Raw genomic sequence first — 24,676 nt, 5'->3', positions numbered from 1 at the left:
TATCAAGCGACTCGGGTGGTTATGATCATATTAACTGGGGAGACTGCTTTATGCCTCTTGAATGGTACCTCTCCTGGGAAATGTTCAGAAACAGATGAGTTCAAATGAGCCTTGAACTTGCACTTGAACATCACTACCTACATGGTTAGACGAGAGGGACTTGAAGATGTGCTTACAGTCAGCATGGAGCCTGCTGCCCATTTGCTTTTTTACCTGTGTCTGTGATTCATAGGGGTGTCTTCATCTTCAAGTCCCCAGGAAAGTTTGTTGTTATAGGTGTTCCTTTGTAGGCAGTGAGGCTTAGTAAATGTTTACTGGTGGCGGCAGTGACAAAGCATTGCCCTGCGGGCTTTGTCATTTTTGTACCAAGCTCATTGCTGAAAGTGAATCCAGAAAATTTGTGGAAACTAGGGGCCTGAGGACACCTAGGAATTTGGGGAGCCTGGTGGGTGGATACTTTCTAAATCCAACACCTGCTATTAGCCTAGTAACTCATGGGCTCTTAGGAAGCAGGAGATGGGGCATTAGGAATGTGGAGCAGGAAGTGTATACTTAGTGGTAAAATAGAATTACATGTGCTAATGAGTTTGGGAAATTATCCTAATCATATTTGGGGCTGATGCATGTTTTTCTTCTTTACTGAAATTTCAACTCAAGAAACATCAGTGAGGAGTCAGTTGTAGCCAAAGAACTGTGCAAAGATTTGCAAGGATGCAGGAGTAAGTCATTCAAGTCCTTACTATCAAGCCTGATAGAGAAAGCAGACATCCCAAAACTTACTAGGAGATGAGTCCAAACAGAGGGAAATAGAAAGAAAGATGTTATTTGTTTTCAGAGTGTTTTTGTTCTTACACTTTCTTTCACTGACAGATTTTTCTGTTTGGTGGGATAAATAACCCTGAAACATGATAAAATGAAACCAGATTGCTAGTGTGTTTCTTTGTCCGCATGAAGGGAACATACAAGATTTTCCCTTTCCAGCTGTTGAAGGATATTGTCAGGCTAGATGAGTTCACAGTGACTTTGCACTCCATGCTTCTCATTCTTTTCATAGGAACTTCAGTATCAGTCCATGAACTGGAGGGAGTGTCTGTCACATGAATTCTGTTTTAGGCTCCTCATGTGATTACGTGGAGCCTTTTGGCAGACTTAGTGAACTAACTCCTGTAGGCAATAGGTCTCCATGTGACTGCTAAACCCTTTCCCCAGCTGGACTTTGTTTGACCACGAGAAAAATCACTTATTAGATCAACTTTATGACACGTATGCTCCAGGCAGTTTACCAGGTAGCCATCTGCAGCCAGAACTTAATCACTCTCCCAGTGTCATGAAGCTTGAACACTGTTGGTTCCAACTGGAGTTCCATGACTGTTGGAGCCGTCAGATCGTGAAGCCCACACAGACAAGGACTTTTATCCAGGGTTGTATCTCCAGCATCTAGCAAAGTGTCGATCTCATAGCTGGTGCTCAATAAGTATGAATAAATGAAAGAATGACCCCCCCAACCCAAGCAAGGGTCTGATAGACATTTTCTTTTCTCTTACAGTTCATATCAGGTGTTAGTGCTTCCCTTGGCCCTCCAAAGCACATTTGCTTGTGATTCTGAAGAAGCTGCTTCATTCTTTAGCAAAGCTTCTGAGGCCAGTGGATACGTGACTGCAGAACTGCTGGCCAAGGATATTCCCGATGATGCCATGGAGATATCTATTGGAGACAGGCTGTACTATGGGAAATATTATAATGCACCCTTGAAAACAGGGCATGATTACTGCATTATATTACGAATCACAAGTGAATGGGATGAGGTATATTTCTTTAAAAACTCTTGTGAATTTGATATTTTCCTCTTCATGTGAAATTTAAATATTTGAACATTTGTTTTCCCCATATCTGAGATGAACACTGCATGTAAGAACCATAAACATGTGTTGAACCCTTTCACTTTATAAAGAAGGGACAGGTGAAACCTTTCTGGAGGTGGATATTCTGAACTTGCTGGGGGAACCTGTTTGGATCTGTGTTTGGACTGAATTTGTTTTGTTTCTTCCTAAGCTTTATAAATGCCCTCATCCCACTGCATTGCGGAAGCCTGAGCTGGAGTGGAACATCGAGATCTTTCTGCCACTTCCCTGTACTCCTGCCAGGCTGCTGCCTCCCCTCATTCTCTGGGAAGCAAGAGGGAGGGGCAGATCATGCTCAGCACTATTTTCTGGCTCTATTCTGCTTCCGTTACTTTCCTGGCTGTTGCGTAAGCCCCACTCTCATCTCTCAATCCTTAAAGAGTCTATGTGTTTCTTGCAGTGGTTTTTTCTTGAGATATGGAAACTCATGAGAAGCATGAGTAACATCAAAACATGAGACATGTATACTCCTTACAGAATGAATAATTATAATGAGCTGGACAAGCAGAAAGAGCTGGATCGATCGGTCAGGGGTGGAAGAGCTTCTGGAAGGAGCATTGTCATGGTTGCCCTAGGAGAACTCAAAGTTTGATATCAATTCATATTGGTTGGCAATGAAAACTAGAAAAATTCTATTAATAGAAACATCTCTTGACGGATGAGTTTGAGGCATCTTGCATGTAAGTTTCATCACATATTTGAAACTGAAACATGCTATTAAATTTTCTATAGGACACAAGTCAAATGTGCCATTATCATGCTTGATATAAAACTAAGACTATGTCCAAGTAGCAAAAAGGTCTGGTGGTGTTTTGTGACAATTATGTAGGGATTAAGAATTGAAAGACTAAAGTCCAGAATATATTGCCCTTAGCTTGTTGAGAGGTATTTATGACTGAGAGGCCTCCTTGCTAGAATATCACCTAGAGATTCTGAGTTGGTATCTCTAGCCATAGACAACACTGGCGGTAGAGCGTGTGTGCAATTTAGAGATTGCTCAGAGCTGCTGCCTCAGGCTGAGACTTTGATCTGGGAGGGTGTATGAGTCAGCTTGGGCTGCCATTTCAAACATGCCAGTACTGCCCTTACTAGAACTTTGTAAATTGGGAAGTATGAGTTTCCCAGTCCCCTCTTTTTGTTTTTCCTTTTATGTATCTGCCCCACTAAGTAACATTACCATGTTCCTAGTTGCCAGTACAGAAACCTAGGAATATTTCTCGTCTTTCTTTTTCTTATCTTCTTATGTAGTCTTTTATCAAATTATGTCAATTATGTCACCTTAATGCCATTTAAAACCATCTTTTTCTCTCTTTCATTAGCACTGTTTAAGCCTTTGACATCTCCTGTCTGAACAGCAATTTTCTAACTCATCGTCTTGCCTCTTCTTCTACCTATACCCTCGCTCCATACTTCTGCCATAGTGAGTTTTATAAAATGTACATCTGATCAAGACACTATATTTTAATGAGCTCCCTTCTCTATCTGACCCTGTCAGTGTCTCTCCTTTAATATACTCAGTTCCCTAGTAACAGTCTTGCTGTTTGAGGTCCTTTTTCTTCCCCAGTATCTTGCAATATACCCTTCACTGGTTACTCTTGCATATTATCTTTTATTAAATGCACTTGATGCAAGGCTTCCCAGGTCGCACTGTGGTAAGGAATGTGTCTGCCAATGCAGAAGACACAGGAGGGTTCAATCCCTGGGTTGGGAAGATCCCTTGGAAGAGGAAATGGTAACCCATTCCAGTATTTCTTGCCTGGAGAATTCCATGGACAGAGGAGCCTGGTCTACAGGGCCACGAAGAGTCAGACATGACTGAAAACTGAGCTCAACAACCGTCATCTAGAGAAATGAAGTATTTGTAATCCCAAGCCTTCTCATAGCCTTGCCCATAAGATGCATCACTGTATCTTGCTGAATCTGGATGTGACCTTGGAGTCCTCTTCAACGTCATTCTCCAGGCAGTCAGTGCCAGGTGCTGAGAACTAGCAAGGGGAATGGAGTTCACCACCATCCCTGCTCTTTCCCTGGAGTGTGTGCTTCCTGAGATCCATTGGAAAGCTTTAGGGTCATCATTCCTAGGGTCACATCTGTCTCTGTTGTCCCGCTAGACCCTTGGAATGCTTGGTGATCATAAGGCAAGATCATAAGATGTTACAGCTGACTGAGACTTTTCTTTTCTGGCCACACTGCACAGCATGCAGGGTCTTAGTTCCCTGACCAGGGTCTGAACCAGCAACCCCTGCAGGGGAAGCATAGAGCCTTAACCACTGATTGTTTTTGCTGTTTAGTTGCTGAGTCATGTCTGACTCTTTGTGACCCCATGGACTGCAGCATGCCAGGCTCCTCTGTCCTCCACTGTCTCCCAGAGTTTGCTCAAATTCATGTCCATTGAGCTGGTGGTGCTATCTTAACCACTGAAGCAACAGGTAGGTCCCCAGGATGCGACATTAAACATCATGTTGTCCAAAATAAGAGATAAAAACCTAAGGGGTGCTATTTAAACTGACGTCACATGCTGCCCAGTTATATATGTTGCTGTACTTGCCTTTACAGGTGAGAAGAAGTGCCTGTGCAGTCTGGGCTCATGTAAAAGGTAAAAACATTTTCTGTCCTCATTTCTCCTCTGTTCACTCAGCAGCATCAAGTGTCTATTAATGAGATTTCTTTGGAAGTTGTCACAGATGATGGAAGCACATCTCTGACTGGCCATAGCTGAAAAGGATGGGGGTGGTGGGAGCTCATGGAATCAGAACCCGAGGGGCATCACCAGGAACTGGGACTGGGCACTTAATACCATGAGTAGGACTCTCCCTTTCTCTGTCTCTCGTCGCCTCTGTTTCTTAAGTGTGAGCTGGCTTCACTTTCTTCTACTGTGAACTACGTGGTGGGGCGGGATAGGCAGCAGCTGCCCCACGGTAGCCACGTCAGTGGGGACAGACAGTTTTTCAGTGTTCCAGGAATCTCTTCTCCTAGGCTGGTGACTATCCATTGGATGAATCACTGTTAAGAGGAGATGGGGTAGTGTGATCAGCCTACCTGGGGTCTGGGGCTTACTGGAATGGCTGATTGGGGGGCAGATCAGTGTGATGGGCAATCCCACAAGGGTTGCGTTGAGAGGGGGATATGACCCCCACCAGGAAAAGAGGAACAGCAAACCATGTTGGCAGACCAAAGAGTAACAAACAGTCCACTACTTTCAGCCATTTGGTTACTTCTCATGCACGCACATGCATTCACACACACACACACACACACACACACACAATTTAGAAAAACATCCTCCATTAAGAAAGTGGAATTATCCTCCATATAACCAAAAATGGAACCCAAAAGAAAGACAGTCCAAAGGTGGATCTGTACTAAATCCAGGTCCAAGACCAGGGGATGATACATTCCTCTTGACTTACTTAATCTAGATATGCTTCTCATGATCTGCTTAGCAATCTGTGATTAAATGGCAAATTAAACCATTCTCAAATCACAATATATAATACGAAAGGGAAAGGCGGATAATCATAATAAATAGATTCATTTAGAAAGGAGGGAAAGGGCTTCCCTGGTGGTCCAGTGGTCAGGAGTCTGCCTTGCAATACAGGGACACTGGTTTGATACCTGGCCCTAGAGGATCCCACATGCCGTGGGGCAACCAAGCCTGTGAGCCACAGCTACTGAAGCCCGCGCTCACTGGAGCCCATGCTCTGCAAGAGAAGAGAACATTGCAACGAGAAGCCTGTCCACTGCCACTAGAGAGTCGCCCCCACTTGCTGCAACTAGAGAAAACCCTCGTGACGCAAAAAGATCCAGCAGGGCCAAAATACAACTAACTAAATAAATAAAATCATTAAAAAATGGGAAGAAAAGATAAAGAGCTGTGCTGTGCAAGACTTCCCTGGTGGTCCAGTGGTTAAGAATCTGACTGCTGGTGCAGGGGACACAGGTTCGATCTCTGATTGGGAAACTAAGATCCCACAGGCTGCAGAGCATCTATGCCCATGGTCTGCAACCACTGAGCCTGCCACACTCTAGAGCGCATGCACTGCAACTAGAGAAGCCAAAAATGCAACAACTAAAGAAGCCTGCACACTGTAACTAAGACCCAGCACAGCACCCCCCTCCCCTGCATTCTCCGGCAAAAGAACCATGCAGTTGCCAGGGGACCAATACCAGTGACCCTATCCTGGGTCACTGGACAGGAAAAGCAAGCCTCTCCTGAGCTGGCAGCAGAATGGGTCACCTGCTCAGTCAGTGAGGCTGCTTTGGGCTCTGCCTGATTGATGGGGGAGCGCCTTGTCCCTCTGCTTCAGAGCTCTCCCTAGAGATGCAGCAGGGAGGAGCCCGCTGAGGACCCTACAGCTCAAACCTTCTGCTTCTGGGTGGGAGGTAATGATCCGGGTGGAGGAGTTGCCTTAGGGATTGAGCTACCACAGGTCTCGTTCGCCAGGCTGGGATTTCCCTGGCAGGATATTTCTGTAAACCAGAGGGCAGCCAGCCACTGGATTTGACTCATAGGAATTCCATTAATTTGTGGCTAATACCAGAAATCTTGTTAAGTTTATGACCTTTTTGAGTCTGGACCTTTTCCTTGTGGTTTATGCATCCTAGCAACTGCCTGAGGAATTCTGCTCGTAGCCTGGACTATCAGTTTAACTGCTGACATCCTGTCCCTCACCTCAAAGCAGCATAAAGCAATAGGCTGGGCTGGTTAGGAAAAGCCCGCATCACCCTGCTTCCAGGAGGGGTCCACTAGATGGTGCCTTTCAACTGGGGGATGTGTTACCCTGTCGGTGGAGAGTACCTAGCAGGAAATGATTGGGAGGGACCTGGAGCACTAGGCTTCCTTCATTTGTCTGAAAGTGGAAGTTGCTCAGCTCTGTCCGACTCTTTGCAACCCCATGGACTACATAGTCCATGGAATTCTCTAGGCCAGAATACTGGAGTGGGTAGCCTTTCCCTTCTCCAGGGGATCTTCCCAACCCAGGGATCAAACCCAGTTCTCCCACATTGCAGGTGGGTTCTTCACCGACTGAGCTATTAGAGAAGCCCCTCTTCATTTGTCTGCTCATCCCCTAAACTCACTTCCCGTCTTTTTATCTCTCATCACACCAACTTCAGCAGGGGTAACGCTCATGGCTTTTCATCCGGGTATTGAGCATCACCTGACCGTCCGCCATCCTGGATTGCATATTGCCAGGTAGTGAGGGCCGGCCTCTCTTTCTTCAGTTTTCTTGTGAAAATAATTTACATATAATGTGTGAATTTAAGGTATTTAGTGTGATTTGATTCGTGTAAAGACTGCAAAATGATTACCGCCGTGAGGTTAGTTAATATCTCCATCACCTCGCATAATCACCGTATAATATGTAATTTATATATATATATATATATATATATATATATATATATATATATATATATATATATATATAAAATCTGTGTATGTATGAATGTTTAAGACCTAGTCTCCTAGCAGCTTCCAAGTGTACAGTACTGTTAACTATAGTCACCACATTATACACTAGATCCCCAGAACTTCCCTATCTTACATCTGAAAGTTGATCTCCTTTGACCAATATCTCATTTCCCCAGCCCCCCAGCCCCTGACAGCCACCATGCTACTCTGCTTCAGTGACTTCAGCTTTCTAAGATTCCATGTGTAATTGAGATCATACCGCTTTTGTCTTTCTCTGATTTAACTTCACTTAGCATCACAAGTGAGGGCCTCTCTTAACAAAGATGTGCGCCAGTACATTTCTGTTTTCCGGGTTAGCTAAGCCCCCTTTCTTGGAATTGAATGATGGCCACAAGAAACAATCACACATTCCAACATTTGGAAATTTTTCTACCAATCCATTCCCAAAAGCTTAATGGGTGGAAAGGAATTCCTACAAGGAAAAGAGTTGCTTCTCTCAGAAAAATGGAGGCATACAAGCATTGTGGATAGGCCCTTCAGAAACAATAGCTTCCAGAATCTACTGCTTTCCACAGCTGTTTGGTGTGAGTAACAAACTCAAACTAGTTAGAAGAAATGGCCAAAGAGCTGGCTACGGTCATTCTACCGAGATTAACAGGAAAGATTTTGCTTTGGAAATATCTAAGTGGTTTTTGGCAGTACCCTTTCCCCCTCATATTGAAAGAGAGTTTGAACCTTTAAATACCAGCTACTAGAAAGCTCTGAGATAATAGAAAACCCACTGTGGTGTTGAAATTCTGAAGGGAACACTAGCACAGATACATCTATGTACAGTGTTTACTTGGGTGGTACACTCAACTGGTCGTCTCCTTTTGCAGAAGTTTTGGAGACTGCCTTTTCAGAAAGTAATCTGGAGAGAACTAGGATCCAAACTAGTCCTGAGATTGTTTTGGTTCACTCGTGCCAAGCAACAGCCCCATTCTTGCTTTTGCCCACTGATGAATTATGCTATTTTACCTTTCGCACATTCCCCTAAGAGGGCTTTGTGATGTCGACCAGGGAGCCAGCAGTGGGTTTGATGGGAAATGCTGAGGCCTGAGCTCCCTTGCCCAAGTCCTGCTCGTAATCAGTCGAGTGTCTTGTAAATTGTATTTAACTTGGCTGGTTCTACATTGCCTTCCTCCAAGATCTCTGCAATCCTTTCCAGCCACAAAGGACTCGAGCCTGTGTTTTCCTGAGTCATAGCACAAAATCATCTGATACGTGAGATGATGAGAAAGTGTACGTTCTCATTAGGGAACATTCTTTAGTCACAGGCATGAAACCTCTGAGTCATTTATGACTCCTTCTCTTTCTCTTTTAACCCACATTTTGCACTTGGGCAGGCCTCTCTGTCATTTCTGTGTTCACTCCCTGAGCAGAGGCCTTTGGACAACTGGCCAAGCCTATTTCTTATCTCCCATCAGAGTGTTCAGGGGTCCCCTCTTCCCTCCAGCCTACCCTCCCACCCGACATGTTACTAAGGTGCAGTACTGATTTTCTGATTTCCCCTGATGGTCCCTCCAGAGTTCTCCACTACTTCTTTTTTTAAAAATTATTTTGGGGGGAATTTATTCATGTATCTTTTGGCTGCGCTGCGCCTTTGTTGCTGCACACAGCCTTTCTCTAGTTGCAGTGAGTAGGGGTTACGCTTTCTTATGGTGCACAGGCTTCTCATCGCGGTGATTTGTCTTGTGGAGTGTCAGCTTGGTAGCTGTGGTGCACAAGTTTAGCTACTCCGCGGCATGGGGGATCTTCCTGGAGCAGGGATCGAACTCAAGTCTCCTGCATTGGCAGGCAGATTCTTAACCACTGGCCCACCAGGGAAGTCCTGCCAGTACTTCTTGGTCTGGTTTCCAAGGCCTCAGTTGGACACCAATGTACCCTTCTGATTGCATCTACACTCTTCTCCGTTTAAACCAACATGCCTGCACTTCTCTGCCTATGTCCCTTCTTTTCTCTCCTTAATATCTTTGCTCATATGATTCTGTGCTTACTTTCACCTGGATCACCCTACAATCTTCCTGCAATTTCTGTTACAATCCCTCCTGTTCTTCAAGATTAAAATCAAATGCCATTTTCTCCTTGACACTTTAAAGATTTCCTCAGCAGGACAGGATCTCTCTCCCTCCCTCTCTTTAGCCATTCTACTGTACTTCCAAGCCACTGGTGTATTTGTCTTTTCTTGTGCTTGAGGGACAGAATTTGAAGACCTAGAGCAGTGCCTGGTAAGCAGTAGGTCCTTACCCAAATTTATTGGATTGGGTTGAATGATTACTGGGGAACTAGTAGTACAGTCTGATGAAAAATGAAGCATAGCAGGTGCAATACTATCAAATAAGCCAGAGAAGATTGACATCCAGATATAAGCCTAGTGGGTTTGTATATGTATAAATATGCTATGCATGTGTAATATATGCATACATACACACACACTCATTTTGAACCTTCATAATTGTAGTAGGTAGTATTCTGTTAATAATACAGCCTCACAAATTCCTGATCCCTGTGGTATACCCACCTGCTCTTACTTATTTGTAGACTATTCTAGTTGTTGCTGTGAAAGTATTTAAACATGTAACTGAAGACCCAAATAGGGAGATTATCCAGGTGGACCTGATCTTATCATGTGTGCCCTTTAAATCTGTGTCTAGAAGTCAGAGACCGGGGAATTTGAAGGTTCCAAGGGAGAGATGCGTTTGATATAATGATTTCTCCTACTGGCTTTGAAGATGGGGAGGACCACATGGCAAAGATGCTGGCAGCCTATAGGAGCTGAGCGGCCCTTGGCTGACAGCCAGTAATAATATGGGGACCTCAGTCTTACAACTGCAGGGAATTGAATTTAGCCCACAAGCTGCATGAGCTTGGAAGCAGATTCTTCTCCAGAGACTTCAGAGGGAAGGGCAGACCTCCTGACATCCTTATTTCACCCCTGTTAGACCCTGAGCTGGGAACCCAGTCAGTGGGCCTGAACTTCTGACCCATGGAACTATGAGCTGATAAATGGGTGCTATTGCTAAGTATGGTGATTTGTTAAGCTGCAAGAGAGGATGAATTCAATAATTTACTGATTCATCAGGTTTTATTTATCCCTAAATTAGTTTTCTACTTTGATCTCCTTTGCCATCTTCTACTTCTCAGGAGTGACTTCCCAGATAGCGCTAGTGGTAAAGAACCCGCCTGTCAAAGCAGGAGACAGGACACATGGGTTCAATCCCTGCTTCAGAAAGATCCCCTGGAAAAGGGTATGGCAGTACACTCCAGCATTCTTGCCTGGAGAATCCCACGGACTGAGGAGCCTGGTGGGCTACCGTCCATAGGGTCGCACAGAGTCGGACACAACTGGAGTGACTTAGCATGCACGCATGCACTCCTCAGGGGATTCAAGCAAGGGAACCCTAGAATAGCAGAGAGAAATTTAACATGCTAAATAGAAGTCACGGTGCCATTATTTGTACCTTTTGGAGAACAAAATTGTTGCTTTCAGAAAATGACCCTGCTGGTCTAAATTCATGAAATAAGTCCATAACCATAGGAAGTCCTCAAGCTGTCACAAAATCTAAGAGTAGGAATGGGGCCTTTTAAACGGATTCTTCAGTACCTGTGATATTTCCATTAGTGAAGAGGTTAAAGATAAGGCCAGGGAACCTGTCATTCCTCCTGAGCCCCATACCTCTTCCAGGAGCCACCCTACAGAGACTGGCTTAAGCCTAATGGATTAACTGGTTAAAGAACAAGTCACTGAGAATCTAGGATATACACATGTTTCACTCACTTGGGTTTCTAAAAGAATATTCTGCAAGTGATTGAGACGAAAAATGGCATGAGATCATGGAAGGGAGGGTTAACCAGATGACAAAGCTTTGAAAAATGTAATACCCATTGGCCAGTTGTAAATTTTCTCGGTAAGAAATTAATGTGGCAAGTCTCTAAAGAAGCATGTGGCTATACCATGATTGGATTGACTCATGTTCACAGAGCACATATACAGTGTAGAAAAAAAGGCATATAACCAGGAGCTGGTAGAACTACCAGCAAGAATCGTGCCAATATTAGCAATAGCTAACATTTGCCAATTGCTTATGGTAGGCCGGGCACAATTCTAATCTGTCTGAACTCATGTATTTCTCACAATAATCTCATAAAGTGGGTACTGTGGCCATGATTCCCACATTATTGGAGCGTCCCCCAGTGGGGAAATTGAGGCCCAGAATGGCTGAATAACTTGCCCAAGGTCACACAGTTGGGAAGTGGTAGTGTCCAACACAGACTTGGTCAGCCTGACTCCAGTACTCAAGCTTTGAAATTCTTTTATATATTTGGGGTTGTTTCTGGGCTTTCTACTTAAAAAAAATTTTTTTTTAATTTATTTATTTTTGACTGCACTGTGTTTTTTTTGTGGTACTTGGGCTTGTCATTGTGGTGGCTTCTCTTGTTGCAGAGCATGGGCTGTAGAGCTCAGGCTCAGTAGTCGTGGCCAACAGGCTTAGTTGCCCCAAGGCTTGTGGAATCTTCCCAGACCAAGGATCGAACCTGTGACCTCTGCATTGGCAGGTGGATTCCCAACCTCTGGAACACCACGAAGGACCCTGGGCTTTCCATTTTGTTGCGCTGTATCCTTTCCTGTACTGAAACTGCACTGTTTTAATAGCTAGTCATTCAAGTCACTCCTGATTTTTTCTTTATTAATTTCTAATTTAATCAGAGAGCCTCCTCCCATTTCATAATATGGCTTCTTAAAAATGTGAAGGCCTTTTTCTTCTGAATACCAAAAGCAGCCAAACAGCATGCATCATGCTTCTTTAGAAAGTCTCTTGACAACACTTTCTGAGGGAATCGTGTGCCTGGCTCTTTAGCAAAAGGTGTGTTCTACTTGGCTTTTGCTGTAGCGGCTCCTCTGTAGAGTCTCCGGTAGACTCGCGCTGCTCTCAGGCCTGGTTGTAGAGATCTGAGCCATACCAGTCTGTAGATTCCTGCAGTGACGGAAAGGTTTTAAAGGTGTGTCGTCCAGTGTGGTCGCCGCTAACCACGTGTGACTACTGGGCACTTGAAATGTGCACTTAAAAGAGTGTGACTGAGAAACTGGATTTTTGTTTCAAATTTTTAAAATTGAAGTGTAGTTGATTTTTAATGTTGTGCCAATCTGCTCTACAGCAAAGTGACTCGGTTATATGCATATAGACATTCTTTTTTATATTCTTTTCCATTCTGGTTTATCATAGGATATTGAATATAGTTCACTGTGCTGTTCAATAGGACCTTGTTGTTTATCCATTCTGAATGTACGGATTGCATCTACCAACCCCAAACTCCCAGTCCATCCCTCTTCCTCCCCCTTGGAAATCATAGGTCTATTCTCTATGTCTCTGAAACTGTTTCTGTTTGGAGATAAGTTCATTTGTGCCATATTTTAGATTCCACATGTAAGTGACATCATGTGATATTTGTCTTTCTCTTTCTGACTTACTTCACTTAGTATGATAATCTCTAGTTGTACCTGTGTTGCTGCAAATGGCATTATTTTGTTCTTTTTTGTGGCTGAGTAGTATTCCATTGTATATATGTACCACATCTTTATCTGTTCATTTGTCCGTTGGCATTTAGGTTGTTTGCATGTTTTAGCTATTGTGAATAGTGATACTATGAACACAAGGGTGCAAGTTTTTTTTTTTTGAATTATAGTTTTATGTGGGTATATTCCCAGGAGTGGGATTGCTGGATCATGTGGTAATTCTAATTTTAGTTTTCTGAGAAGCCTCCATATCGTTTTCCACAGTGGTTATACCAACTTTTATTCCCACCAATAGTATAGAAGGGTGCTTTTTCTCTATACCCTCTCCAACATTTGTTATTTGTAGACTTTTTTTTTTTTTACAGTACAATATATTGGTAGAGTTTCCTCTTTATTTTTTTAATTAAATTTATTTTAAAATGAAACAAAGATGAATATTTTTCATGATAAAAGGTACAATTCACAAAGAAGATAGACATCATAAACCATTAGACCCCTGACAACAAAGAAACAAAGATACATAAAACAAAAATCAGAAGAAATATAAGAGAAAAGAAAAAAATATATAATCATAGTGAGACATGTTAACATTGATCTGAGAATATTTTATCAAGTACAGAAAAAAAAGAATAGGAACATTTTGAATGATTTCATTAATAATTTAAATATAATAGATTTCTATTTATATTAATTTATATTAGTCATATATCCTGTGCTTACTTGTGCGTAGTCACTCAGTCGTGTCTGACTCTTTGCGACTCCATGGCCTGTAGCCCACCTGACTCCTCTGTCCATGGGGATTCTCCAGGCAAGAACACTGGAGTGGGTTGCCATGCCCTCCTCCAGGGGATCTTCCCAACCCAGGGATCGAACCCAGATCTCCCGAATTGCAGATGGATTCTTTACCGTCTGAGCCAGCAGAGAAGCCCAAGAATACTGGAGTGGGTAGCCTATTCCTTCTCCAGGGAAACTTCCCAACCCAGGAATTGAACTGGGGTCTCCTGCATTTCAGGTGGATTCTTTACCAGCTGAGCTACCAGGGAAGCCCCAATATTATATCCTACAAAATTTTAAATATATTTTGTATCTCATATGCTGTTATTAGATGTCCTTGGGACATTTAGGGAAAAAACTGGCTATTTGTAGATTTTTTAATGATGGCCATTCTGACTGATATGAGGTGGTACCTCATTGTAGAAACTGAATTTCAAAGCCAATTTAATTTAAATTAATTTATATTTAGATAGCCACTTTGGGTTAGTGGCTACTGTGTTAGCACAGAATTGATGTTTAAATGGTTAAGTGGCTTGAACTGTTCTCAAATACACCACATTCACTGCCAGGGAATTAAGTCATCTGTGTTTTGAGGGTCTCAAGCTCAAGGGCTATTTTTCCCCTTAAGCTTCTGTCCCCTTACAGTAGCAGATATTTGCTTTTGCTGTTTTCCGCTCTTCCGAGGCAGTGCTGGGTTACCTAGGGGGTGGACCAAGCATATGCCTGGGGTATCAGTAAAAGGAAGATACAGAAAAATGAAGTACGGTTGGCCCTCTGTATCTGCAGGCTCCACATTCATGGATTCAATGAGCTGTGGATTGAAAATATTCAGAAAAAATAATTCCAGAAAGTTTCAAAAGGCAAAAATTGAATGTTGTACACTGGCAACTGTTTACCTAGCATTTACTTTTTATCTACAGCTATTTACATAGCATTTATATTGTATTAGGTATTAATATTCGTCGCTCAGTCGTGTCCATCTCTTTGCGATTCCATGAACTGTAGCACGCCAAAAGTCCTCTGTCCATGGAATTTTCCAGGCAAGAATACTGAAGTGGGTAGCCATTCCCTTCTTCAGGGGATCTTCCCGACCAGGGATCAAACCCAGGTCTCCTGCATGGCAAGCAGATTCTTTACCGTCTGAGCTACCAAGAAAGCCCATAATCCAAAGATGATTTAAAATGTACAGTGGGTTATAAGCAAATGCTGTACCATTTTATATAAGGGACTTGAGCATCTGAAGATTTTGTTATCTGAGGGGGGGCTCAGAAGACCCCCCCATGGATACCAAGGGATGACTGTAATTTGATATTCCAACAGTGACAGCTGTAACAAATCATCTGGAAAATTTTGGAAATGGATGCGCATCCTTAAACTCATTCCATGGTTTGGTGGCATTCTTTTTTAATATTATGTATGCAGAGTCAGCCCTCCGAGATCTTAAAGTCTGGGGGCTCCATTGTACCGATTTTTGTTCTTTCAAAGAGGAATTTGAACTACCACAGCCCGAGGCCCCAGCGTCATCAGCCTGTGCAGGAAAGATCTAGTCTGTCCCCCCTGACTTTGGGAGAGAACATGGCCCACTCTGCTGCAGATAAAGCTGCAGTCAGATCTGCACTGGGAGAGCGTGGTGCTGTGGTCAGAAGCAAAGACCCCAGGGTCAGACAGCTTGGATTTGAATCTTGGCTCTGTCATTTAGTAGCTGGGTGACCTTGGGGGAGTTTCTTAACCACTCCATGTCTAGGTTCTTCTTCTATAAAATGGGAATAATAATAGTGCCCAGTGTAGTAATACTTGGTGCTATTATTATGGTACCCAGTGGGTGGTTAGGAGAGGTTTTTCGATCAGTGTCTGGCACATAATAAGCGGTAAGTAAGTGTTTGCAAATTAAAATGAGGCCTTTAGTTTGGAACATAATCCTTTGATTTAGTCATTTGGCCTAAATGTGTGACTCAAATGTGGGTGTTTTTCCGTTAACAACCAGGGATCTCCCTGGAGTTGGCATGCAATGCACCCCCAAATAGAACATATGCTGCTGTTGCTAAGTCGCGTCAGTCGTATCCAACTCTATGCGACCCCATAGATGGCAGCCCACCAGGCTCCCCCGTCCCTGGGATTCTCCAGGCAAGAACACTGGAGTGGGTTGCCATTTCCTTCTCCAATGCCTGAAAGTGAAAAGTGAAAGTGAAGTCGCTCAGTCGCAGCCAACTCTTAGCAACCCCATGGACTGCAGCCCACCAGGCTTCTCCGTCCATGGGATTTTCCAGGCAAGAGGACTGGAGTGGGTCGCCAGTGCCTTCTCTGATAGAACACATGAATGCCTTTCAAAGAGCTTTTACATCAGTTTTCTTATTTTATCCTCATGGCAGCCTGCTGACCAGAGCAGGGAGGTATCACCCTTACTGATGTGTGGGGAAAGTGACAGATGACTCTACTCAACAGAGACGATTTGTTTGCTATATTTGACCGCTGAGCTAAACTATCATTTTTGGAGCAAAACTCCAAATGATGTCAGAATGACGTCCTCCTCAAGGCAAAGGAAATCTGTCCGTAAAAACTGATCAAGTGAAATTGACTTGAAGGAGGATGGAGACACACAACACAGGATGATGTATGTGTTTGTGTGCCCCCAAAAGATCAGCTTTAATCCCTTGAAGTTACATTCAAGTTAGAACGTGGTCTCGTTTTTATGCTCCTTTTTCAAAAGTGCCATGGGACAGTGTTTCCCTGATGCCCTGTTCTCAGGGCCAGCTCAGGGGGCCCAGAGGCACTCTGAGCCTTTTTGGGATGGTTTGTTAAACGGGGTCAAGCTCTGGCTAATACAGAGCGAGCATGGGTGGATGTACAGCTCCTGGGGGCGCCGTGATTCTGGACGCTGTGGGTTCAGTGTGCGGTTTTTGTCTCACAGGTTCATCACTCACACTCTTGCTGCCGCAGATGGTGGGTGTTGGGCTGGGCTCCATGGCTGTCGTGATTGTCCTCGCATTCCTGTCCTTCTCAGCAGTGTGGTATGTGCGACCGTCAGTTTTGAGAAATGAGTGGAATGGAGGGAGGAGGGGGTTGGAACCATGAGGAACAGCTGGGATCGAGAAGGGTCAGAGGGGGCGTGGGGGGAAGTGGCCCTGGGCTCAGCAGATTCTCAGCAGGTGAAAGGCATGGCCTGGGTAACTGCACCTTGGGTCGGAGGCAGGGGCGGGCGGGGAGTGCCCTCCAGTCCCAGGGAAAGAGCAAGGTCAGGGACGGCTCCTCGGCCGCCCACGCTGGTGTCTCATCTCCCGGGCTGCTTCCTGTGCACGTGGGGATCGCCGTGGGAAAACCAGCGTGTGTCAGTGAACTCTCTTTTCCCCCTCTGTGTCTAGATGGCCGGTGGGCAACTGTGTGAAGAGGACGCACTGCTGCTGGAGCAGGTGGTGTGACAGCTTCTCAGGGGTCTGTGCAGAGGCCCCCTGTGTGCGTGGACCTGCAGTCCCATTCCTAGATTCAAGACGGTCACTATCTGTTTGGCATACCCCCGATGGAGCACACTCAGGAATTGCTGCTGTCTTCCCTGTATCTCTGAACCTGAGAACCTTGATGTGATATTGACCACAGGCTGCAGGTCACGTGGGCTGGGCCTGTGTTCTCTTCCAATTGATGACTGAGAGTCTCTGCCTCTTCCTTCAGAGCATCTCTGTTGTGAATTCAGAATCTGTTCTTTTACGATAAGTAATGACATACACAGGGTTCCCTTGTGGCTCAATTGGTAAAGAATCTGTCTGCAATGCAGAAGACCCAAGTTTGATTCCTAGTGTGGGAAGATCCCCTGGAGAAGGAAATGGCAACCTACTCCAGTATTCTTGCCTGGAGAATCCCATGGTCAAAGAGGCCTGGCAGGCTGCAGTCCATGGGGTTGCAAGAATCGGACACGACTTAGCGACTCCACCACCACCAATGAGATACATTTGGATGTGAGCTAGAATTTGACTGTAGGAGGGAAGTCATTGCAAACGACAGATATCATTGACTGAGGCAAATGTGTCAGACACTTTAGAAGCACCCCTTTTCCTGCAGTTAGTGACACATTAATTAGAAAGCATGCTAGCCTGGGACTTCCCTGGTGGTCCAGTGGTTAGGACTCCATGCTTCCACTGCAAGGGGCATGGGTTCATTCTTGGTGGGGGAACTAAGATGTTGTGTGGCATGGCCAAAATGAATAAATAAAGTGTTTTAAAATACTGAAAAAAAGGAAGAAAGAAAAAAGTTCCTTGCAGTGTCTGCTAGGCAGCCGTTACTTTGATACAGTTCCCTTTGTCTTATATGTATTCAAAAGCCAAGAGTCTTCTTCCAGTAAAATATATTCTGTTAACTTAGTTTTCTTTCACATGAACGTTTATAGCAGCCTTGATTAATTTTTTTTAATCACTGCTTCCTAAAAATGTGCTTTAGATTGAGGGTTTGTGTGTTAACAATGGGTTGCAGTAATATGAAGCTCACGGCCAGAGCCTGTGTGTCTAAAGGGGAGGGGAGCAATGTGGTTGACATGATCTTGCATTTTATCTACAACATCAGTGACTACGAGTGTTACTTTATCACTAACCATGACGCATTAGGTGTTAAGCAATCTTGGGCCTGCTGTCAATATGCTGAATTGACGGATGGAGTGGATTCAGTTTGACTTTTGAAGCCCGAATCAGTGTTCCTGAACTATCCTCCCTAAACTACAGGGTAACTCCAAGGCTCAGCAAGGCAGGAAGGGAGAAGGACAGAGCCTTGTGGCTTCTCTAAGGGACGGTGGTGTCCTCTTCCACCTTCTCCCTTTTTCTCCAGGCCTGGAGAGTAGAGAACTTGGGAGGAGGTGGAGGGCAGCTTATTGCCCAACTCAGGGTGCAACATAGATGAACATAGTCCTAGAATTGGGCAACATCAGGGTCCTAAAGAAAAGTGACAGCCTTTCCGACGTGGTGGGCTGGCATGTGCTCCACTGGCTCCCTGGGCATCAGTGAGGGACACATCTGAGCAGCCTGGGCTTGTGGGCCGATGAGGAGACAAGGGCAGAAACAGAACAGGTGAAAGCTCTCTATGAAGCTGCTCCCAGTCCAAGGCATACCTTCTCAACTGCGAAGAGTCAGAGAGAGTGAAGTGGTACCGAGATACTTGGGTTTTCAAGGTCAGCTGTCGGCCCTGCCCCCGACCAGTACTGGGCAGTAAGTATTAGGAATAGTTGTCCTTTGTCCCGAGGTAGCAGCTCAGACTGCAACTTAGGATCAACATGTAGAACCACGCCTGCCCTCATCTCAGGTGAGCTATAGAGTAGAACTCTCAACAGAATAATTCAAATAGTTTCCTACTTTTAATTTTTATGTGCAGCAATTCACATTTAGACTGTTTTCACAGCTCTTGGTTTAATTTTGGGAATCATTACGAATTTTTGCGGTTAGTGTTGGGTAGGGTCTCTGATGAGTAAGGATTTCCCTCAGAAGCCCCCTCTGTTCAAAGAATCTGCGCCTCCTCCCCTCATTGTGATCTACTGCCAGTTCTGTGAACACCATATGTTTCCGTAGTTCCCCCTAATTTCCAGTTCTCAAATTAACTGCCGAAGAAGCTACAGTTGTCCATGTGGGAACGTAGCATAACTGTCATCGAAAGGAAGAAATCCCATTTGCTTGGTGTCAAAAGTGTCTGCCTAAAACAACTAACGAAATATGAAGTAAAATGTACTTCTGGGTATGTGCAGAAATGTAAAAGCAGTTCTTAAAAGAGTCCTGAAATAGCAAAAACATAGACTTTGCCCCTTCTTCTGAATGTTCCAGATTATAACACAGAGCCGCTTGGTGTTAATACTTAACAGGAGCAGGTGCTATTGAATACTTGCAAAAATGATGCACCATTTTCCTGCAGTTCTTTCTGGATCATTTTCTCATACACATGAAGGCAGCTTTAAGTTCTCTGAATTTACCTGGTTAGCTTTACCACAGCAGCATCTTTTTTTTTCCCAAGTGGATTCCTGGCTAAGGCAGGACAGCATAGCAGGAGAGCATCTCAGGAGACCAATAGTGAGTCTTCCTATAAGCATTCAGCATCCTTCTGTCGAAAGACTGATTAGGTAGCAGTCAGTGTTGAGGGCCACTAAATAAAGCTTCAGCATCAGTCCTTCCAATGAACACCCAGAACTGGTCTCCTTTAGGATGGACTGGTTGGATCTCCTTGCAGTCCAAGGGACTCTCAAGAGTCTTCTCCAACACCATAGTTCAAAAGCATCAATTTTTCAGCGCTCAGCTTTCCTCACAGTCCAGCTCTCACATCCATACATGACCACTGGAAAAACCATAGCCTTGACCAGATGGACCTTTGTTGGCAAAGTAATGTCTCTGCTATTTAATATGCTATCTAGGTTGGTCATAACTTTCCTTCCAAGGAGTGATGCTGAAGCTGAAACTCCAATACTTTGGCCACTTCATGTAAAGAGTTGACTCATTGGAAAAGACCCTGATGCTGGGAGGGATTGGGGGCAGGAGGAGAAGGAGACGACAGAGGATGAGATGGCTGGATGGCACCACTGACTCGATGGCCATGAGTTTGAGTGAACTCCGGGAGTTGGTGATGGACAGGGATGCCTGGCATGCTGCGATTCATGGGGTTGCAAAGAGTCAGACACAACTAAGCGACTGAACTGAACTGAACTGAACTGAAATAAAGCTTGGTCCTCAAGTAGAGATGGAGAAAGGCTCTTTTCTTAGTTAACTGTCTTGGTGACAGTGTATAGAGGTGAGTGCTAAGATCTAGTCTTGAGTGCCCTTCTAAATTAAAAATAAAAATTGGAGAGTTACCCAGATATTGGACAGTTTGTTTCCTGGCTGACTTTTTTGGTTTGTTTTTGGTGCCTGTAGTTTTTATTTATCTCCACCATAGTTTTTGTTTATACATGTCCTTTCATTCCATCCTCACAGCAGTTTTGTGTGGTGGGAAGCTTAGGGGTTATAATTTCCCCATTTCAAAATAGAGAGATAGGTTCTCACAGATATGTAACTTCAGTTGTGGGGCCAAATATTCTGCCAGGAAGTCCAGCTCTCATCTGGGATTTTACAGGATCATTTGGTTCTTGGGAGAGTCAGGTTTTTATATTTCCAAACCATATGTATATGTGTGTGTATATATATATATATATATATATATATATATATATATATATATATATATATATATATATAACAATATGTATACTGTTACTGCCTTTAGAATTGTAGCACCTGTGCCTTTTTATACTTATCTTTTCACTGTAGATACCGCCCCTCACCACTTCTAGAAGGAGCTATAAAAAACCAAAATAGATGGAGGTTAATTAGGGGAAATATGTAACAGTTCGTCCATAACTCCAGACCTATAATTGCAGCTGGGCCCTTTAAGATGGAGAACAGAGCAGAACTGATTATCTTTGACATTCCGCAGTAGCTTGGAAGAAAGTTAATATTTAAATTGATTTGAAAGGACGTAAAAAAAGAATTCTCAAGGCTCCCTTCATATTGCTAATCTCATATTTTGATTTCCTAAACCTTTAATTTTTCCATTTGATTCATCCAAGAGAAAGCCAGTGGTAGTAGAAGTCAATCAAATGGTATTTTTAAGGACTGTTTGCCTACAGCCTTTTGTTGGTTAAACTCAAGTGCTCAGTTTTGGAGAGGAAAGAGGGTGTGCCTTTTTGTGTGTCTGTGGGTTAGTGATTCAGTGAGACAAATCAATTTTAAGAAGAGTGCATGCCCGTTGTCTCAGAGAGAGAATGAAGGAGTCATTTTGGTGATATGTGTGTGTGTGGATATGGATATATTTCCATATCCATACTTTTTGGGCACAACGAGGGGTTACCACTATGGCATCAAACGAGACATATGGTTTCTAACATGCTTCTTTTCCATCAACATATCCTGGACACATTTTTTTCATGTCAATAGTAACAACATTAAAAGCTGGTACCATAATTTATTTAACCAGTACTCTGTTGTGTGTTGTGCATTTAGAGTATTTTCAGATGTTTACTATCTTTATTTGCCTCTATATAGTTGTATACAATTATCATTCAGGCTAAATTCCTAGACATGAAGTTGTTGGAGTGAAAACTATATACATTTTAGATTTACTACGTATTATCAGAGGAATCTGAAAGAAGGTTTATGCCAGTTTATGCTATCACTGGCGGGAAGCCTCAACACACGTAGCATCGTTGATATCCTTGATCTTGATTAATCTGGTAGGTGGAAAATGACCCTCCAATGCTTTGTTTTGCATTTCTGACTATTTTGCATGTTGATGGTCCTTTGTAATTCTGTTGGGGTGCCTTTTTTCCCCTCAGTAGTTGGCTTGCATCTTATATTGATTTGAAAAAGCTCTTTATATTATGGTAATTTTCACTCTCAGCTGTCACCTACGTTGTAAACACATTCTGTACTTTATCATTTCTCTTTTGACCTTGTTTGTGCCATACATTGCCACACAAAAACTTTAAATCTGTGTAGTCAAGTGTATCAGTCTTTTTTCTTATGTATTTTGCCTTCAGAACCATGCTGAGAAGGACCTTCCAATCTCAAGATAATAACTGTAATTCAGCAGTTAAAAAAAAATTTACGTCTTTAAATGTTCTGAAACTTATTTTAGTATAAGGAGTGAGGTTGAGAGGGGGTCTTTTTTTATTTTTATTGTTGCTAAATGGTTTAGCCAGTTGTTCTATGCATATTCCTTGACTGCTATTTTTTCCTCTAGCTATTTGACTCGTGTACTGAATCAAATACTAGAGTCTATTTCCAAACTTTCTTTTTTGTTGTACTAATTTATTTCTATGCCAGTACCACACCTGCTTTGAGTTTAAAATATCAAGCAATATCAATTTTTTTAATATCAAGTAAAAATGAGTTACTACCCTTTTTATGTTAATTCTCAAAGTATCCTCAGGTTTTATTATATATTTATTCATGTATACATATTTATTATATGTAAACTAAAGAATTATTTGGTCAAATTCCTCCCCCCCCCAAAAATCTTCCTATTTTTCTTGGGGATGTATTAAATAAAGAGTACTTCTATCCCAGAACATGATATACGTCTCCATTTGGTGTTTGTGTATGTTCCTGTCTAGCATATTCTAATTGTTGACTTGGGCTTCCTGGGTGGTTCACTGGTAAAGAATCCACCTGCCAGTGCAGGAGATGTGGGTTCGATCCCTGGGTCTAGAAGATCTGTTGGAGAAAGAAATGGCAGCCCACTCATATTCTGCCTGGGAAATCCCATGGACAGAGGAACCTGACAGGCTACAGCCCTTGGGGTCACAAAGAGTTGGACACGACTGAGCAATTGAGCATAGCGCAGCGCGGTTTTCAACTTACAAGCTAACTAATGCTTATTTTTGGTTGTGTGTATCCAGATACTTTATATCTTGTTGTCCTGAACTCTTGAGTCACTACCTCTGATCCTGCCCTTGAAAGTGCAGCATCCCACAGCCTCTTGCTGCTGGCATTGTTGGAATTCTCTTCGCCTGGAGTTCTGCCGTTTTGGGAAGAAGTCACATCAAGATGGCACCCTAGTCCGGGTATCTACTTGACCCGCAAAAACTCACAGACCACTGTCAGGCCAAATGAGGGATTGCCCCACCATCACAGATCACTCCAAACACAGACTTTAGTATTTTACCCATTCAACCCTTTGGCCTCTATTAGTGGAAGTGTAGATTCTACTGCATTCCAGTGTAGTTCCCACTTTTTGCCCTGCTCCTGACCTGACAGGCTCAGCTTCTTGACCCTTGGGTTTCTTATCCTTGGAATCAGATACCGGGCACTGTGTCCTCTGACACAAAGTCTCTGAGTGGAGGTCCCCTTGAAGCTCCTCTTTCCCGACTTGCCCTAAGGAAAGTCCCCTTACCTCCTGCCATCATTGTGGGGGATAGAATGCACAGCATGCCAATAGCTTTCCCCAAAGAACTCCTTTCTTTTGGCCGTTTCCACTTTAAACCACTTTACAACCTGGGTATTGGGCTAATGGTCACAAGACCACTTGAAAATCCTTATTTCAGAATATGGGAGTGCATGCAACCTATTCTTTTCAATTTTTCCGAAATTTGGTCACAGTGAAGAGCCCAAGTTGAGGCCAAATGATAGAAAAGTACAGTTCATAGAAAAAGAAATCAAAATGGCTCCTAAACACAAGAAAAGATGCTCAATCTTACTTTTAAGAGAAATGGAGACTTTCCTGGCAGTCCTGTGGTTAAGACTTCGTCTTCTAATTCAGGGCATGAGGGTTTGATCCCTGGTCGGGAAGCTAGGATCCTGACTGTCTTGCAGGCAAAAAACCAAAACATAAAACAGAAGCATATTGTAACAGATTCAATAAGGACTTTATAAATGGTCCACATCACCTAATGGCTAATTTGATGTTTTGCTACATAATGAGAAGAAAAAGTGAAGGAAGGGAAAAAGCAATATTCTTCAAGGTACCACTGTGGTGCAGTTCAGGTTAGAACTGCTTGGGACTGAGTGGATGATTGGTTTTGTTTGGGAAATAAAGTTTGTGGCAGGACTGGAATGCAAATAGATTTTTGTTGTTTTAGGTAATGTATATCATATGCTATCTTTTATGTAAGAAAGAGGGGGAATGAGAATATGTATTCAATTTTATATAAAGAAACACTGGAGTGATAGCAATGAATTGATGAAAATGATTAAAATGGTTATAAATGAATAGACTGGGGATATAAATGGTCCACATTAAAAAAAAAAAAAAAAACCCTTAAAGAAAAAGAAAAGTGCAAGTTAGTGAGGTATCAGTTCTCGCCTGTCAGTTTGGGGAAAATTCAGAGATTTAACAACACACTGTCTTCTGAGGCTGTGGGGAAATATGTATTCAAACATTGTTAATGGGAGTACAGATTAGATCAACCTTTATGGAAGGAAATCTAGCAATATTTGCTTTTGTTAAGCTTCCGTTGTCCTTAACCCAGCAGTCCCACCTCTGGGACCTATCCTATGGTTTCACTTGCACATGTTCCAAATGATGCATGAACAGGATTATTTATCA

The 24,676-nt window shown here is 43.2% G+C and overlaps 1 protein-coding gene across 3 annotated transcripts in view; it reads left to right on the top strand.

Moving 5' to 3' along the window:
* SUSD1 (sushi domain containing 1) overlaps positions 1–17,991 on the top strand; it is a 130,058-nt gene extending 112,067 nt beyond the window's left edge. For 2 of the 3 annotated variants that reach the window (XM_065947169.1, XM_065947167.1), the window contains 4 exons: positions 1,547–1,805; positions 4,458–4,497; positions 16,551–16,650; positions 17,002–17,991. In XM_065947169.1, the coding sequence (XP_065803241.1) occupies positions 1,547–1,805; positions 4,458–4,497; positions 16,551–16,650; position 17,002 (400 nt within the window). In that variant the 3' untranslated portion in view covers positions 17,003–17,991. Of the gene's footprint in view, positions 1–1,546; positions 1,806–4,457; positions 4,498–16,550; positions 16,651–17,001 lie in introns of those variants that run through there. The other variant, XM_065947170.1, reaches the window with a different exon arrangement.
* The last annotated feature ends 6,685 nt before the right edge of the window (positions 17,992–24,676 follow it).

This window comes from Muntiacus reevesi, chromosome 10, assembly GCF_963930625.1.
Source record: "Muntiacus reevesi chromosome 10, mMunRee1.1, whole genome shotgun sequence".
In the NCBI taxonomy this organism is placed as follows: Eukaryota; Metazoa; Chordata; class Mammalia; order Artiodactyla; family Cervidae; genus Muntiacus; species Muntiacus reevesi.
Note: the sequence above shows the minus strand (reverse complement) of the source record. Positions and strands in the feature narration are given on the sequence as shown.